We start from the raw sequence: 18,662 nt of genomic DNA, 5'->3' as shown, positions 1-18,662 counted from the left end.
AGGCTGGAGTACAGTGCCGCGATCTCGGCTCACTGCAACCTCTGCCTCCCAGGTTCAAGCGATTCTCCTGCCTCAACCTCCCGAGTAGCTGGTACTACAGGCACATGCCACCATGTCCGGCTAATTTTTTGTATCTTTAGTAGAGACGGGGGTTCACCGTGTTAGCCAGGATGGTCTCGATCTCCCGACCTCGTGATCCGCCCGCCTCAGCCTCCCAAAGTGCTGGGATTACAGGCGTAAGCCACCGCCCCCGGCCCTGAATAACATTACAAATCTAAGTTTATGGCCATCTTACTCTAACTTGATATGCTGGCATAAATAGGCATCTACTACATGACAATCTTTTCAAAAGACCCTAAAGATCAGCAACACTTCTCAGAAAAGGCCAGTGACTAGCTTACTTTGTTAAACAAATAAACAAACAAAACAATAAAAAAACAAACAAAAATGCCGGTCTTCGTAAAAATCTGTTTGGCATCATGTTAACTAACTGAATTCTATAGCTTTCCTGTTCCATGGCCTAAGGCTAAGTGTTTCTAATCTGTTTGTTTATTTATTTTGAGACAGAGTCTTACTCTATTGGCCCAGGCTTGAGTGCAGTGGCGGGATCCCAGCTGACTGCTATCTCTGCCTCCCAGGTTCAAGTGATTCTCTTGCCTCAATCTCCCGAGTAGCTGGGAATAGAGGCGTGTATCACATGCCCAACTAATTTTTTTTTTTTTTTTTTTTTTTAAGTAGAGATGAGGTTTCACCATATTGGCCAGGCCAGGCTGGTCTCAAACTCCTGACCTCAAGTGATCTGCCCACCTTGGCCTTCCAAAGTGGTGGGATTACAGGCATGAGCCATGGCACCCGGCCAGTACTTCTCATTTGTATTCTGCAAAAACATATTATCTACTGCTCTAATCCCTCACTACTCAGAGGAAGAGAATGCTCCCCTCCGGTTTTCTATTCTATCAGGGATAGTAAAACAATTTGACTATTAAAATGTACCTTTAAAATTAAGTCCCAGGTTTAATTACATCAAGCCTATAAGGTACAAACAACTCAGCATCCTCTGAGTTGTTTAAGTTATCTAAGTCCCAACCTTAGTTCATTCAGCCTTAGTTCACCAATTTTCCACAGGTGCCAATCCAGCTATCCAATATTCCTCAAATATGTTTCTTACTTTTCCATTTCTACCCACACTGTTCCCTCTACTTAGAATGTTATGTCCTGCCATTTTCTACCTATCAAAATCCTACTGGTCCTTCAAGGACTACTGCAAATACCACTGCCTCCACCATATTTTCTTGGTTCTCATAACTGGATATAACTGAACTACTTAGCCTAAAACTTGCCCATAGAAAGGGCTCAATAAACTGTTAGTTTTAACAGGCAAGGTGGAAAAGAGTACCTGTGCTTTGGGCTGGTCAGTTTGTTTAAGACTCTTACTCTTCTCAATCTTGCAGAGCTGAGCTTTGGCCTTTTTTAGGAGGCTGGCAACCCTCTTGTCAGTCATTGGAAGCTTGTCTGCCTGAGCCAACATGGAGCCTATGGAGGAAGTGGAATGTTTAACAGTGCTAGATGAAGGAGTGGAAAGGCAGAGGGTTTTCTCCTTCTCCAGGGATGGGGCAGTTGGGCCGAGGTCCAAGTTGGTTTTTTCCAGATTTCCTCTCCCTTTCTTTATAAGTATTTTGGTTTTGACAGCTGTTGTATCCCCAAGAGTCACAGAAGTAATATCAGTCCCAGAATCATGTGATGAAGACTTCTTCCGCCCTGTTGCTTTTTTGGCAGAAGATGAAGTGGCAACATCTTCACCAACAACCTTCTCTTTGGAAACCCTACCCACAGGATACAAAGCAGAACTACTCTGAATTTCTGATCCCTTTTTCCTTTTCTCTTTCCTTGACTCCCGCTTATTCTCCTTTTCTCTCTCCCGGTCTCTCTCTCTACTCTTGTCCTTCTCCACGCTCTTGTCAGCATCTCGATCTTTGGACAGCTCCTCAGGGGCCTTGTCTTTATTTCTCCCTCTTTCAGTCTGAGAGCCTGGGGTAAACCAAGGGAAGAGAGGAGTAGGACTACTTGATGAAAATGGCTCTGGCGGAGCACTAGTCTGCTTCCTTGGTCTCTGATTTTTCTCTGCAGATTCCCCAGACTGAGTCAGGGAATGAGAAGGAAAAGTAAAAGTTGGGTTTAAGGCACTAGTGGCAAGAGGACTAACAGAAATGCTTAACGAGGAAGAGACAGAAGACGGGGGGGTGAGAGGTGACAGCTCAGAAGTACTAAGCCTTCCACTTCTCGTCCTCATGGAGTGAGAAGGAGATCTTGGTTCAGATCGAATAGGACTAAACACTTTCCTTTTCCTTTTTCTATTGGATACTCCTGAAGATGATGTTCCAGCAGAAGTTCGATTACTAGGCAAGGTTACAGACTCAAATATTCTAGAGTGAGCCTCACTTGGAGTAAATCTTGGAGCTCTCAGAAGAGGGCTCCTTTTGTGCATATCAAACCTTGTTCCAGAATGGAGTGGCGAAAACAATCGGGCTGAAGTAGCAGTACCAGATGCAGAAAAACCAGACGCAAAGCCAACGTCCTCGGGAGTTAGCGGAGGGGGTCGGAAATTATCAAATATTGGTTTGCGAATAAGACCTTCTTTGGCATACTTTGCTGAGGAAAAGTATTGTGGCTCTGACCTAGAATGCTTTAAAGAAGTCCACCTAAATGTCGGTTCTCGCAAAATAGATTTTCGCTTCCCTTGCATAGGAGCAGTGGAAGCAGGCAAAAATGGTGATGCTAAGGGGATTGTTGGAGGCATAAGCCAAGGTGTGTGGTCAGAGATACTGGAGGCTGGCTGCAGTGGTGGGGGTGGAGTCAGCAGAGGTGGAGGTGGAGACGAGGAGGTCTGCTGCTGGGGGGCACTTTGTAGAGTTAATTTTTTCGTCGTTCTGGATCCAAAACTTCTCTCCGACACTGAATACCTTCTGCTTCTCCTATCATTACTCTCATTTTCTGGGGACTGGGAAATGGGCAGTGGAGTATGAACTTCAGGGGTATCGCTCCGCTCCTCAGGAAGTACCTGAATCTCCTCAGAAGCCTGAGAGTCTGTGGAGGTATCAACACTGGGGCTACTAGATCGGGAGGAGTCTGAAGACATTTGAGAGGAGTGCTGAGAAGCTGCACTTGATTTTTCAGAAGATCCACAGGACGGGGCACTGAATCTACTATTCGGTGTAGACTCTAATCGGGCAATTTTAATTGGAGGGTCATAATCCTCATCCTCTATAAACCGCCGAGGGGTCTTAATGATCCGCGAGGAGATAGCACTGACAACAGGCATGATGAACTGTCGAATATTTTTGACCTGTGTCTTCACCTTTCTTCCCTGCAGCTGAGCTGCTTCTTTTTCAATTTTCTTTTGAGCCCCCTTTTTTGCCCTCTGCAAGAGTTGCTTAGCAATGGTTGCATCTGTCCTTTTCGAAGAAGGAATAATCCTAACTGGCTTAATCCTTCGAGGGCTTTGTCTGACAACTGTCTTATCTTCTTTTGTAAGTGGAGGTGTTCCTTCCTTGTCTTTTCGGACTTTCTGGGGCTTTTCCAGTTCAGAATTAATGAGGAGACCCGAAGGGGTCTTTATCCTTTCTGTTGATGGTGGCCTTCCTCTCCGTCGTACAATCTGTACCCCCTTCCTTCCTATTTGAAGCTTCCCTGTCTTAAACTTAGACTTGAGAGGAGACAGTTTACCTGCTCTTAATTTTTTAATCTTTGTGGCTTGCTGAAACGTAGCAGAAGGTGTCCTTTTAATTTTTTTCAGGTTATCTTCTTTGTTTCCCTTTGGTAACTCTGAAATGTCCTTTCCATGTGTTATTTTGATTTTTACTCCAGGGAAGGTGGGAGGTCTTCCTCTCTTCTTTTCTATACTTTTAGAATCTTTCTTCTTGATCTTATCTCCAGATTTGGTCTCTGATTTATTTAGAGGGGAAAACACAGATGGATCTGAGAGGATAGCTGAATTTCGGTCAGAGCCACTTCTAGGTCTCCCACGAGGTTTTCGAGGACTAGTTTTAACTGTGTATAGAAATTAAACAATGAAGAGCATATATTTAGCTGTGTAGTTTAGGTTTTAACTAAGCTGAATATAACTTAGCACTGGCCATTTTGTACTGAGTTCAACTTGAGTCTAATGAGTCAATCAAACATCTTAATTGTGCTTAGTTTCTTTTCACCCAGAATTTGCCTCAAAGAAGTCAGCAAATAACATGCCACCTGAAAGAACATTTAATTACTTTTTTGATACAAAAAGATAATTAAGAGTTTTCCACTGAACAATTAATCCACAAAACTGATTTTCCTACAATTTTAGATGAGCAAGAAGGTTTTTTCTGAATTCAAAGGAATTGTAAAGAAAAAAAAAAATCTGAACTTCCTTGCCATATCGTAGCCACCAAGATTAACATTTAAGAACATGCTTCTAGTCAGTCATCCCATCTTTTCAATTCAGAATTCTGGCTTTGAACAAATTTGAACACGCTGCTCTTCAATCATCAACATACCAACTCCCTGGGCAGTTCAGAGTACCATATTTCAATCTGTTTTCCCAAAGTAGACTAAGAAAAGTTTTACTGAACAGAAAAATGTTCATTCATGACACATCAGAATAAGATCACTGCATTCAGTGGCATGTGAACTAATCAGTGAAGTAACATAACGATGTGTCTACTAAATCTACTCCCCTGCCTAGAGGTTCTTGAGCTAGTTAGTCTCAAGTTGCAAAAAGATTTAACCTTAACTGATGTAAACAGCAAAGTGACAACTTAATAAATCAAAGTTCTGTTCTAAATAAAAGGAATTTTCCAATGTATAAATAAGCTCAGTTTGCTACTTTTCAAGCCATTCAAGAAAACAAGACTGTTTTTAAAACACCTTGTATAAGCCTACATTTTAAAAAGTAGTAACTTGGCTATTTTATCAAATCTTCTCTTCCCTCTTGATAACATTCTTCTGAGATTAAAACTTCCCTTAATAGGCACCAAAGGAGATTTACGCCATTATGATGAACATTTTTTACAATGGAACTACTTTCTAACAGAACAGAAGTCAACAAAGGTTTTATTGTTGAGATTTCTAAATATAAATGCATTCCTCATCAATTAATTTATGAGAGTTCCTTTAATAGACTAAGGATTCACAGCTCCTTTCTCAACATATTCTAATTACAACAAAGGTAATAAACTAGGAGACAGCAGAGAAACCATGTTTCATTTCTCAAATAATGAAACATATCAAGATGGTTTCTTAGAAAAGAAGACAACATTCAAGGTAGACTGGTAGTCAAGAAAAAAAAACTTAAGAGAAAACTATCATGAAAACGTTGTGAATTAACAAAATAAAACTCCTGCCCGGAGTCTGGGTGACAGAGTGAGACTCTGTTTCAAAAACAAGAACAACAAACAAACAAAACAACTCCTGCCTGGAAATACATTAAACGATTCCTTACCACTGTGGTAGACTTGAACCTGGCCAATCAGAGGGCTTTATCAATTCTGAAAACCTCTTCTATCCTACTTTTTAAAAAATGCTTTTGGTAGACAAGTAGAAGCAGCAGAACAGAGAAGAGTCCCAGCACTGCTAACTTCCCTGATCCAAAGAACTCTCAAACTGGTTATAAATCATTACTCATATATTTTATGGACCTCATTTTGTCATCTATAAACACAAAAAAAACCCAGATGATCTCTCAAATTCCTTTCCTATATGAAGTTTTAAGACTTCATCACATGTTAAAGAGAACACTGCTACTGTCTGAATAGCACAGATACTGGGACACTACCGCCCAACTCCCCCCAACTAGAATGGCAATACCACCCCTATATAAGAAAATAAAAACTGTCAACTTGGATGTTTGAATTAGATGATAATATATGATGACTCTTAAGTGAGACCCTAATGCTAGCACACATCACAAGCTAAGTCAATGTCAAAAAGCAGAAACAGCTAACAATATCATATTTAGCTGGAGTGTCTATCCACATAAAATCAAAGAAAACCATATATAAAGTCAGAATGGCAGCACAGATAGGGAATGCATTTTCATCAAAAGATGCATAGCTTTCTCCTATATAGAACTGAATTCTGCAAGCCATTAAATGTTATTTCCATTGAGGGTCTTCTCTTAGGAAACTGCTTGTAAGTCTAGAATTTCAAGATATTCTAGATATTTTGTTGGTGAGAATGATGACAAATATTGCTAATTTTCCATTTTTTTTTTATTTTAATACAGCCTTTCAAGAATCAGGTAAAAATGTTTCACATAATGCCAATATTTTGTTTTTGGTTCTTTGACAACAGTAGACCAAATTTAATCTGAAAAAAATAATGGCCAAATTATTCCCAAAGACATATACACTACCACATAACACAAAATGTGTAAATCTGAGGATGCTTTTAGTAGGTTACCTTCAGTTTGCCTACCAGATTTCCCAGTAATTCTGTAGAAACCTACTTCCCATGCCCCAAGTTGTTCCCAGAGAGAAAGAATAAGCCCAATGTGGCCTGATAGAGAAGAGTCTCATAAAGAAGTCTAGCTCATAAGCCATTTCCTAACCCCAGTACGGTAGAGCATCCTTTACATGCAAAGAAGGCAAGGGGAAGCCACAATCTCCTAACAAATAAAACTTAAAGGCACCATGCACTTAATTGGCCGTACCTGAAGGAGACCTTGTGGGACTTCGCACTCTGACTTCTTCATCTGAGCCAAAACCTAAGAATTGCTCATCCTACAACAAAGGAAAATTATTTTAAAATCAGAAGCAAAAACGTGCATACAAACACATCCCAAAGAAATGCCCAGAGGAGACACAAATGAATTTGGAAAATTTGCCTTTTTATATTAATTATCATCATTCAAATGGATACTATAAAATAACTAATATAGAAATAAATGGACCCAGTCATACAGCTTTATTATAGACAAATAGGAGCTGTGTAGTAACTGAACAATGCATTGAAATGTCATCTTTGGTGCATAGTACACAGAGGATAGTGCTAAATTTCAAACTGTAGATACAGCCCAAAACAATTAAAGGACAACTTTAAATCAGGTAAGCAAATAAGTATAATGGCAGAAACATACAGCCCCAATACAACAAATGCTTTTCAACAAGTATTTAAGTCTATAGACACATAAGGAGTAACATAAACAATATAATAATCTCTTGCCTTCTAAATATTAATAGAGACTGAAAGTGCCATAATTGTCAGTTCCTTAACTCAGGAATTGACATTTAGATATGATTTCTGTACATTTGAGATCCAGAGAGTCTCAACATGCATTTTATGGCATAATTTTGAAAATGCCTGTGATAAGAGACTTAATGGTGGGCAGCAGTGTTTGTGAAAGGGATCATGAATTGACCACATATAGAATGAAATCCTTTACTAAAACTTAGGGAAACATCCTATTTTCAGTTATAGTTGGAAAAGACAAAAAGCAAAAGCTTCTGCTTACCTCTAATTTTTAACCTGCTCTATTAAAAAAAAAAAGGGGGATTTGTTTAACCTATTTTGCACAAGTTATCAAGAAAGATGGTCTATTTAAACAAACTGATTAACAGAAATTCAATGATTCAGAGATTGAGTTCTTTCCAGAGGGAGACACAGAATGATAGAATTTCAGATTCCGGAAACAAAATCCATATAAAACAAGAACAAAACAAGGAATGAAGAACAGACATTCTGGAACCTCCAATTAATAGTGGTAAGTCCGAAACTGAGTTCCAATGATAAAAGCACTGACATTTTCCTCTCAAGAGGTAAGATCACAGGTATGTGGACAACATCAATGAATTTTCTGAAGGATTATTTTCTCAGTTCATTTAAAACTAGAGTCAGGTGCTGACCGTCTTAGCCATTTTTCAGCCATGACTATATTAAAAGACATATGTAACTTTTAGGACAAATTAGCAGGTTCATCTCTTAAATTTAAATGCTTTAGAGGAGCAAAACATTTAAGGCCCAGTCTTTGCATACTAGGCAACTGAGAGACAAGTCTTATTGGCATCTAAAGAGGCTTTTGCTCTGAGATTGCTAAGATTAAAGTATTGGACTATCTAATACAAGGCTGAAATTCTCCTCTTCAAAGACATCTGAAAAAGCATTACAATTTTTTTTTTTTTTTTTTTTTGAGTCTTGCTCTGTCACCCAGGCTGGAGTGCAGTGGCGCGATTTCAGTTCACTGCAACCTCCGCCTCCTGGGTTCAAGCGATTCTCTTGCCTCAGCCTCCCGAGTAGCTAAGACTACAGGCCCTTGCCACCATGTCCAGCTAATTTTTGTATTTTTATTACAGACAGGGTGTTACCATGTTGGCCAGATTGGTCTCAAACTCCTGACCTCAAGTAATCTGCCTGCCTCAGCCTCCCAAACAGCTGGGATTACAGGCATGCACCACTATGCCCAGCCACGAAAAAGTATTATAATTCTAAGAATGTATGAAACCTAAATTTAAGGAACACAGACTAGAGTACTTTTTTAAAAAAATTACCTATTTTGCTCAGGCTGGTCTTTAATTCCTAGTCTCAAGTGATACTCCTGCCTCAGCCTCCTGAGTAGCTGGGACTACATACATGCACCACCATGCCTGGCTTACTGGAGTACTTTTTACAGTTTCTTCTTTCATCACTAATTTAAATTCTTACATGTAAGTTCTTTTTCTGTTGTTTTTTTGTTTGTTTGTTTTTTGTTTTTTTGAGACAGAGTCTTGCTCTGTCACCCAAGCTGGAGTGCAATGGCGCCACCTCAGAGCTTGCTGCAGCCTCTGCCTCCCGGGTTCAAGAGATTCTCATGCCTCAGCCTCCCAAGTAGCTGGAGTTACAGGCATGTGCTACCACACCTGGCTAATTTTGTATTTTTAGTAGAGATGGGGTTTTGGCAATGTTGGCCAGGCTGGTCTTGAACTCCTGGCCTCAAGGGATTCACCCACCTCAGCCTCCCAAAGTGCTGGGATTACAGGTGTGAGCCACTGTGCCCAGCCGGTTCTTTTTACTTTAAGAAAGTTTAAAGTAAATTATTACTGTGAACATTATTTGTGAATAAAAAAATTTTCTCCTGACCAGCACAGTAGCTCACACCTTAATCCCAGCACCTTGAGAGGCTGAGATTGGAAGGACTGCTTGAGGCCAGGAGTTCAAGACTAGCCTGGGCAACATAGTGAGTCTTTACAGAAAATTTTAAAATTAGCCAGTGCTCACTCTGTCACTCAGGCTGGACTGCAGTGGTGTGATCACGGCTCACTGCAGCCTCAAACTCCTGGGCTCTAGCAATGCTCCTGCCTTAGCCTCCTGGGCAGCTGGGACTACAGGCATGTACCAGCACCTAGCTAATTTTAAAATTTTTTACAGAGATGGGGTCTTGCTATGTTGCCCAGGCTGGTCTCAAACTTCTGGGCTCAAGTGATCCTCCCACACTGGCCTTCCAATCTAAAAAAAACTAAAAATAATTTTAAAATAAAAAAATTAGCTCTCTCTCTTCATCTTAAAATAAGTTAGTATATAACTAACCTAAGACATGTGAATCTTAACCCCAAATAAATTTCTGGAATCATTTTCAGGGTTTACACTGTAGGCTACAATGTTACCAAAAAAACAAAACAAAACAAAACAAGCCAAAACTCCTAACAGCACAATTAATATAAAATCTTATCACAATAATGAAATTCCATACCGTTAACTTTTAAAATGTACTTTCAGGCAGAAAAAAAAAAGACACTAAATATAGCAACCCTAAAGTACATTTTGAGGAAAAAGCAAATAAAATAGGCAATGGCAAATCACTTCAGATGCTATAAAAAACAAAACAGAAACAAAAAAATCATAGAATATAATTGTAGATATTATATACATGTAGATGTAGACAGCCAATCCAATCTTCTCATACATGATGCCAGTGAGGACAGTGCTCGATGTGGGGAGAGAAGGGTTGGTTTAGGGTCTCAGTCTGGTTCTCTCAGACTATGTAATCTTAGACAACTCACTTACTGTATCTATCCCTCAATTTCATTTTTTATTGGAGCATTGTAAGGAATAAATAATTTATGTGAAATCACTTGGAAAGCTATAGGCAACATACATATGAGGGGACTTCAAAAAGTTCATGGAAAAATGGAATTAAAAGATAAAAATTAAAAATATAAATTTTATTTCTCAACATAATCTCCAAGGTCAAGACCCTTTTGTAAGCCATGATACCAGCCATTTAGCCCATCCCTAAAGAACTGGGGGTCAAGAGAATTGAAACATTTTAATGCAGTCTTTTTTTTTTTTTGAGACGGAGTCTTGCTCTGTCGCCGGGGCTGGAGTGCAGTGGCCGGATCTCAGCTCACTGCAAGCTCCGCCTCCCGGTTTTACGCCATTCTCCTGCCTCAGCCTCCCGTGTAGCTGGGACCACAGGCGCCCGCCACCTCGCCCGGCTAGTTTTTTGTATTTTGAGTAGAGACGGGGTTTCACCATGTTAGCCAGGATGGTCCCGATCTCCTGACCTCGTGATTTGCCCGTCTTGGCCTCCCAAAGTGCTGGGATTATAGGCTTGAGCCACCGCGCCTGGCCTAATGTAGTCTCTTTTACATTATTAACTGAAAAAAAATGGGTGCCCTTCATAGTTTTTTTCTGTTTAAGATGGAGTCTCACTCTGTCACTCAGTTGTAGTGCAGTGGCACAGTCTTGGCTCACTGCAACCTCCGACTCCTGGGTTCAAGCGATTCTCCTGCCTCAGCCTAGATGCTCTGCCTCCTTCATAGATTTTTAAGATTGGGAAACAAGAAAGGCCAAGAAGCCAAATCAGCATATTTAATGATACTGAATGACTTCTTCTCAAAACTCTCACAAAATTGCCCTTGTTTGATGAGAGGAATGAGCAGGAACATTATCATGATGGAGCAGGACTCTCTGGTGAAGTTTTCCTGGGTATTTTTTTTACTAAAGCTTTGGTTAACTTTCTCAAAAACACGTTCAAATAAGCTGATGCTGTCATTCTTTGGTCCTCCAGCAAGTCAACAAGCAGAATGCCCTGAGCATCCCCCAAAAACTGCTGCCTTGACCTTTGCTCTTAAACAGTCTGCTTTTGCTTTGACTGGACCACTTCTACCTCCTGGTAGCCACTGCTTTGATTGTGCTTTGTCTTCAGGATCATATTGGTAAAGCCATGTTTCATCTCCTGTTAAAATTCTTCAAAGACATGCTTCAGGATCTTGCTCCCACTTGTTTAAAATTTCCACTGAATGCTCTACACTTGTCTGCAGCTGATTTGGGTGCAATGGTTTTGGTACCCATTTGATAGAAAGCTGCTCAACTTTAGTTTTTTTGTTTTTTTTTTTTTTTGAGACAGAGTTTCGCTCTTGTCACCCAGGCTAGAGTGCAATGGCACAATCTTGGCTTACTGCAACCTCCACCTCCTGGGTTCAAGTGATTCCCCTGCCTCAACCTCCCAAGTAGCTGGGACTACAGGCATGCACCACCACACCTGGCTATTTTTATTTTTGTATTTTTAGTGGAGACGGGGTTTCGTCATGTTGGCCAGGCTGTTCTCGAACTCCTCACCTCAGGTGATCCACCCACTTTGGCCTCTGAAAGTGCTGGGATAACAGGCGTGAGCCACCACGCCCAGCCAACTTCAGTTTTTCCGTCAGAACCGTGTAAGCTGAACCAATTGAGATGTCTATGGTGCTGGCTATTATTTGTGCTGTTAACCATCATTCCTCTTCAATTACTGCATGGAACAAGATTAATTTTTTCCTTGCAAACTGGACAGTCTGCTACAGGCTTCATCTTCAACATCATCTTGTCCCTTCTTAAAATGCTATCCAATTATTTATTTGGGGCACTGTCCCCATAAACTTTACGTAAAGCATCAGCGATTTCACCATTCTTTCACTCAGCTTCACCATAAATTTTATGTTTGTGTTTGCTTCAATTTTAGCAGAACTTATGCTGCTCTGATAGGGGCTCTTTTCAAACTGATGTCTTATCCTTCTTAGTGCCTCAAACTGCATCCTGTTCAGACATGTTATGACAAGTTAGTGCAAGTTTATTTTGGTACATAAAAAAATTTTGAAATTCTGCAGTTTTTTCATAATATGTATTTTCCATGAGTTTTTTTTTGAAGTCCCCTCACATAGTAGTTCTTGCTGTGTTTGAAGAAAATGAAGTTCTAAGAGGCCAAATGACTTGCCCAAGATCACACAGTTGGCTACAAAGAACCTAAGTGTCTAAATTGGCTGTACAATAGTCTTCCTGCCATTATAGGTACAATATAAAACAATAAATATTTAAAGGAATTGAATAAGTTGTCTATAGTACAAAATATACTATTCTTTTAGCTACTGCAAAAGTCATATGATGGCCATTTTCAGATCCTTCAAATTTCTGATTAATTCATTCTTTTCCTGAATTATACTCATGGAACAACCTGCTAATCTATGCATTTCACAAAGGCATCTGGGGATTTCCCAACACTTACCAGGGGACTACATTGCTAAATACATGTATTTTATGCTCCAAATGCTACAATGACTGACAGCTCAAGCAACTATACATATAATAATCAACAGGTAAAGTATTCAACAGGTAATAAAAAGTTATTAATCTTTAAAAGAAATGGGCTGGGTTCAGTGGCTCATGCCTGTAATCCCAGCACTTTGGGAGGACAAGGTAGGAGGAGTGCTTGACCCCCGGAGTTCAAGACCAGCCTGGGCAACATAGCAAGACTCCATCTTTATTAAAAAAAAAAAAAAAGAAATAAAGATAAATGTAAGAGATACACACTGCTAGGTTCATTATTAACAACCTAATGAGTCATTTTTATATATTTCAAACTTTAACAAAATGTAACTACATAATCCTAACTGCAATGTGTTCAAAACAAGAGTTCCACTGAGCTGTCAGGCAGTTTAACTGTCAATATTTAAAGTTTCTAAGTACTTTCCAAAATGACAGGAAGCATTAATTCGTTTTCCTTCTGGTCTTGTAGCTGGAATAAGGAAATAAAAAAATAAGAGGTCAGGCCGGGCGCGGTGGCTCACGCCTGTAATCCCAGCACTTTGGGAGGCCGAGGCAGGAGGATCACGGGGTCAGGAGATCAAGACCATCCTGGCTAACACCGTGAAACCCTGTCTCTACTAAAAAATACCAAAAAAATTAGCCGGGCGTGATGGCGGGCGCCCGTAGTCCCAGCTACTCAGGAGGCTGAGGCAGGAAAATGGCGTGAACCCGGGAGGCGGAGCCTGCAGTGAGCCGAGATCGCGCCACTGCACTCCAGCCTGAGCGACAGAGCAAGACGCCGTCTCAAAAAACAAATAAATAAAAATAAGTAGTCAAAATGAACTATACTTTTACCCAAGAACTTTCTTTGCACTTGAAATATTGATTGATTTCGTGAAGCATTCTTTAAAAAATAAGTAACCATTGTTTAAATAATCCAGACAGTTTAGCCAAAACCAAAAGCCGTCATTGTTATGTTAAAGAGCTCCAGTCTTCTAACTTTGAACTTCCAAGCCTATGTAAGAGCCCTAAAAAACCAAACCAAACCAAACCAAACCAAACAAAAAAACTAAGTAAAGCCAAGTTGAGAAAGCACTGGGAAAGAAGGCTACAAGAAGGTGCTGCAGCTGGGCACGGTGGTTCACACCTGTAATCCCAGCACTTTGGAAGGTAGAGGTGGGCGGGTCACCTGAGGCCAGGAGTTCAAGATCAGCCTGGCCAGCACCGCGAAACTCCGTCTCTACAAAAAATAAAAAATTATCCAGGTGTTGTGGCACGTGCTTGTAGTCCCAGCTACTTGGGAGGCTGAGGCACGAGAATTACTTGAACCTGGGAGGCATAGGTTGCAGCCAGCCAAGAGCTCATGCCACTGCACTCCAGCCTGAGTGACAAAGCGAAACTCCATCTCAAAAATAAATAAATAAATAAATAAAGAGGGTGCTGCAAAAATGTCCTCCTTGTTGCACACACTGCACTATCATCAGCAACAGGTTTCTCATCTTGCTCCATCACCCACCTTAAGCACATGGGGTCCCTGGAGGTTGGAAACAAGGCAAGAGTGTTGGCTTCCCAAGGATTTAAACTTACCTAGAAATCAAAAGACTAAGGTAATATGTGTATAAAAAAGACAAAAGAAGCTGCAGTTAAATCCACATTTGGCATCGTGGCATCATAAGCCTGGAAAGCCCTGAAGAGAGAGGGTACAGGAGACATCATGCTATACATGACTAAGGATTCCTGGGAACTGGGCTCAGGTAACCATTCATCACACATACTTTTCCTTTCAACATGGCCTACTCTGATGAGCACAGCATTCCAAGACAGTATAGCCACAAAACCTAAACCTTGCTGACACTGATGTCCTTGGAGACTAGATCACCAAATTTCATTTTCTTACCAGCAAAGACAGAAAAATACCATTGCCAAGTAGAGCACTGTAAAATACTGTTAAATCATATTTAGTTTCCAGTGATTAAGACGGCAAATTACACTGTGTAATGTCACTTCCTAAGTCAAATCAATTGTAGAAATAATAAACATGTAGAATTTCTTTCTGACCCCTGCATCTCTACTCTAGGGTAACCAGTTTTTGAGAGCTTCCAAGCATACCTTTACCACTAGATTCAGCTTACTCATAAATATCTTAATATTCAGAAATTTATTTTAGTGACAAAATTTTAATTCTTTAGTGGCCATTTTTGTGAATGACGAAGCAACAGGAATATTTCTCTCATAAGAGAACCTAAGTGAACCCCAAATAAGTATTACACATAATGTTTGTGTATAAAATATAAGGTATATTTAAAAAATACATGAAATTCTGTGTTTCAAGAAATTATGTACTACTAAGACAACTTTTCAAACAAAGCAATATTTAATTCATTTGTTCATTCAAAAAACATTTATACACTTGCCCTAGGGCTATATGTTCCAGATACAACACTGAGTAAGACATGATTCCTGCTCCCAAGAAGTATCTAAGGCAGACAGGCAGTGTGCAATTTCAGTCTTCCTTTTAAAATTCAGTCGCATTAAAATGTCACTAAAGAACAGCTGGGTATGGTGGTGTGCGCCTGTAGTCCCAACTATTTGGGAGGCTGAAACAGAAGGATCACTGGAGACCAGGAGTTCAAGGCTGTGGTGCCCTATTGTTGCACCGGTGAATCCACTGCACTCCAGCCTGAGCAACATAGCCAGATCCTGCCTCTAAAAAAACAATGTTACTGAAGGATAAAATAGTATGTAATTCATACTCTGGAATAAAGCATTTTGCTTAAATCTTGAAGGCTGGGTGTGGTGTCTCATGACTATAAACCCAGAATTTTGTGAGGCCAAGGCAGGTGGATTGCTTGAGCTCAGGGAGTTGGAGACCAGGCTGGGCAACATGGTGAGACCCCCCATCTCCACTAAAACTACAAAAAATAGCTGGGTGTGGTGGTGCACGCCTGTGGTCCAGCTACTAGGGAGGCTGAGGTAGGAGGATCCTTGAGCCTCGGGGGTGGAGGTTGAAGTGGGCTGAGATCGTGCCACTGCACTCCAGCCTGGGTGACAGAGCAGGTCCCTATCTCAAAAAAAAAAAAAAAATTAGCTCATTCGTCCTCCTATATTAGTATATGGTTCATGGAGAAATATTCAAATTTCAAAATTCTTTCAAAGGATGGCAATGTATATCTCCATTCCTCAGTATCATAACTAGGCACTCTAGAGCTAGAAATTAGAGTTTAGGCAATCAAGACCTAAATTATTTGTAGTAATTAGATGTGACACAGTTTCTAGTAATACCACTGATCTGATAAAATTTCAACTGATAAACTGCAATGTTTTCTTCCCTACCCCCAACTAAAACGCATAGCTTTTAGTTCCTCCCTTAAATTCTTCCCAATTGGGCCAGGTGCGGTGGCTCACACCTGTAATCCCAGCACTTTGGGAGGCCAAGGCAGGCAGATCACTTAAGGTCAGGAGTTTGAGACCATCCTGGCATGACCAGAGACATGGTGAAACCCTGTCTCTACTAAAAATACAAAAATTAGCCGGGCGCGGTGGCTCAAGCCTGTAATCCCAGCACTTTGGGAGGCGGAGATGGGCGGATCACGAGGTCAGGAGTTCGAGACCATCCTGGCTAACACGGTGAAACCCCGTCTCTACTAAAAAAATACGAAAAGCTAGCCGGGCGAGGTGGCTGGCGCCTGTAGTCCCAGCTACTCGGGAGGCTGAGGCAGGAGAATGGCGTAAACTCGGGAGGCAGAGCTTGCAGTGAGCTGAGATCCGGCCACCGCACTCCAGCCCGGGCAACAGGCGAGACTCCGTCTCAAAACAAAACAAAACAAAACAAAACAAAAAAACAAAAATTAGCCGGGCATGGTAGTGCCTGCCTGTAATCCCAGCTACTCAGGAGGCTGAGGTAGAATGCTTGAACCCAGGGCGGGGTGTTGTGGGGGGTCGGGTAGAGGTTGCAGTAAGCCAATAACTCACGCCACTGTACTCCAGCCTGGGCAACGGAGCGACTCCATCTCAAAAAAAAAAAAATTATTTTCAATATACTATAGTCAGAGCAAAAATCACCCGCCTAGAGTTCTTTACCTACCAGGCTAAGATGGAGGCTCCAGAGCTACTTTGAGAATTCTTCTATTAAATAAGCTCCAATACTCCTGGCCTCAGATGAATATAGCCTAGGATGACTGCTCATATCCTCACCTTCCTTTTCTAGCAAGAGACTCCTAGGTACTTCACAGCACTTAATTAAGTGGTAGGCATCTCAAACATGCCCTTTAGCAGCTGTATCTTAGCATTCTTCTGCCTCCAAAATTTTTAGTCTTATGAAAAATCAGGGCCTAGCATGGTGGCTCACACCTGTAATCGCAGCACTTTGGGAGGCTGAGGTGGATGGATCACTTGAGGCCAGAGTTCAGGATCAGCCTGGCCAACATGGTGAAACCCTGTCTCTACTGAAATAAAAAATTTGGTGGGCGTAGTGGTGCATGCCTTTAATCCCAGCTTCTTGGGTGGCTGATGCACAAGAATCACTTGAACCCAGGGGGCAGAGGCTGCAGTGAGCTGAGATCGTGCACTGCACTCCAGCCTGGGTAACAGAGCAAGACTGTCTCAAAGAAAAAAAAAGAAAAAAAGTTTGAAAAATCAAATTCCTTCAATTACAAAATTAATTTCAATGAATCAATTGAAAATAACATCAATACCATAGACAGTATCAAAATCACTCCTGATGCACTTGTTTTTTGAAATACTTTGTTTTGAAGGCTTCTAGTTTTTGGTATCATTATATATCATTCAATCAAATGAGGAGCCCACAGGAGAACTAAGAAAATTACAACTAAACAACTAAAGTTGAAGAAATATCCAGGAGGCAAATTGTGCATCTTGGCAGCGACAAGTTTAAAAAGAGTATCACTTCCCCTTTGGGAATTTATTCCAGGTAGCTATAACTTCAGCTCGCACATTTCCCCTTGTGGCTACTGCTACAAGCTTTAAAATACCAAGGTCTTAATGTCGCACTTTAAAGACATGCTCACGTAATTACTAGTATTAGCAGAAGGAATTTTTAAAAATGTGTTCACACGGCCGGGCGCGGTGGCTCAAGCCTGTAATCCCAGCACTTTGGGAGGCCGAGACGGGTGGATCACGAGGTCAGGAGATCGAGACCATCCTGGCTAACACGGTGAAACCCCGTCTCTACTAAAAAATACAAAAAACTAGCCGGGCGAGGTGGCGGGCGCCTGTAGTCCCAGCTACTCGGGAGGCTGAGGCAGGAGAATGGCGTGAACCCGGGAGGCGGAGCTTGCAGTGAGCTGAGATCCGGCCACAGCACTCCAGCCTGGGCGACAGAGCGAGACTCCGTCTCAAAAAAAAAAAAAAAATGTGTTCACACATTTGTCTTCTTTAGAGTGTGTACTCTGAGGATAGAAACAGTTTCCCTATTCATTTTTCTATTGCTAGTATCTAGCACAAATTTGGCACCCAATAAATGTTTGTAAAATGAAAATAAAAGAAATTCAATAAACTCATTTTAAAAACATTAAATACCTACTGTGGTAATAGTACTATAGTAGAAATTACTGAAGGACTTCAAAGAATTACATAACATGATTCTTACTTTTAAGAATGCATAGGGAGGCTGGGCGCGGTGGCTCAAGCCTGTAATCCCAGCACTTTGGGAGGCCGAGACGGGCGGATCACGAGGTCAGGAGATCGAGACCATCCTGGCTAACACGGTGAAACCCCGTCTCTACTAAAAAATACAAAAAAACTAGCCGGGCGAGGTGGCGGGCGCCTGTAGTCCCAGCTACTCGGGAGGCTGAGGCAGGAGAATGGCGTGAACCCAGGAGGCGGAGCTTGCAGTGAGCCAAGATCAGGCCACTGCACTCCAGCCTGGGCGGCAGAGTGAGACTCTGTCTCAAAAAAAAAAAAAAAAAAAAAGAATGCATAGGGAAAGGACGAAGTGGCTCACACCTGAAATCATAACAATGGGAGGTGGAGGAGGGAGGATGGCTTGAGCCCGGGAGTTCTAGACCAGCCTAGTTCTAGACCAACATAGTGAAACCCTCTCTCTACAAAAAATTGAAAAAATTAACTGGGTGTGGTGGTGGATGCCTGTAGTCCCAGCTACTTGGGAGGTTGAGGTGGGAGAATTACTTAAGTCC

At 41.3% G+C, this 18,662-nt stretch overlaps 1 protein-coding gene across 5 annotated transcripts in view; it reads right to left on the bottom strand.

Moving 5' to 3' along the window:
* Positions 1–18,662, bottom strand: part of KMT2A (lysine methyltransferase 2A) — a 94,592-nt gene that overhangs the window by 52,743 nt on the left and 23,187 nt on the right. For all 5 annotated transcript variants that reach the window (XM_025357342.1, XM_025357343.1, XM_025357344.1 and 2 more), the window contains exons 2-3: positions 6,686–6,755; positions 1,397–4,047 (exon numbers count right to left, since the gene is read on the bottom strand). In XM_025357342.1, the coding sequence (XP_025213127.1) occupies positions 1,397–4,047; positions 6,686–6,755 (2,721 nt within the window). The remainder of the gene's footprint in view (positions 1–1,396; positions 4,048–6,685; positions 6,756–18,662) is intronic.

The sequence above is a fragment of the Theropithecus gelada genome, chromosome 14 (genome assembly GCF_003255815.1).
Source record: "Theropithecus gelada isolate Dixy chromosome 14, Tgel_1.0, whole genome shotgun sequence".
NCBI classification, from domain to species: domain Eukaryota; kingdom Metazoa; phylum Chordata; class Mammalia; order Primates; family Cercopithecidae; genus Theropithecus; species Theropithecus gelada.
The sequence above is the reverse complement of the archived record's forward strand: the minus strand, read 5'-3'. Positions and strand labels throughout refer to the sequence as shown.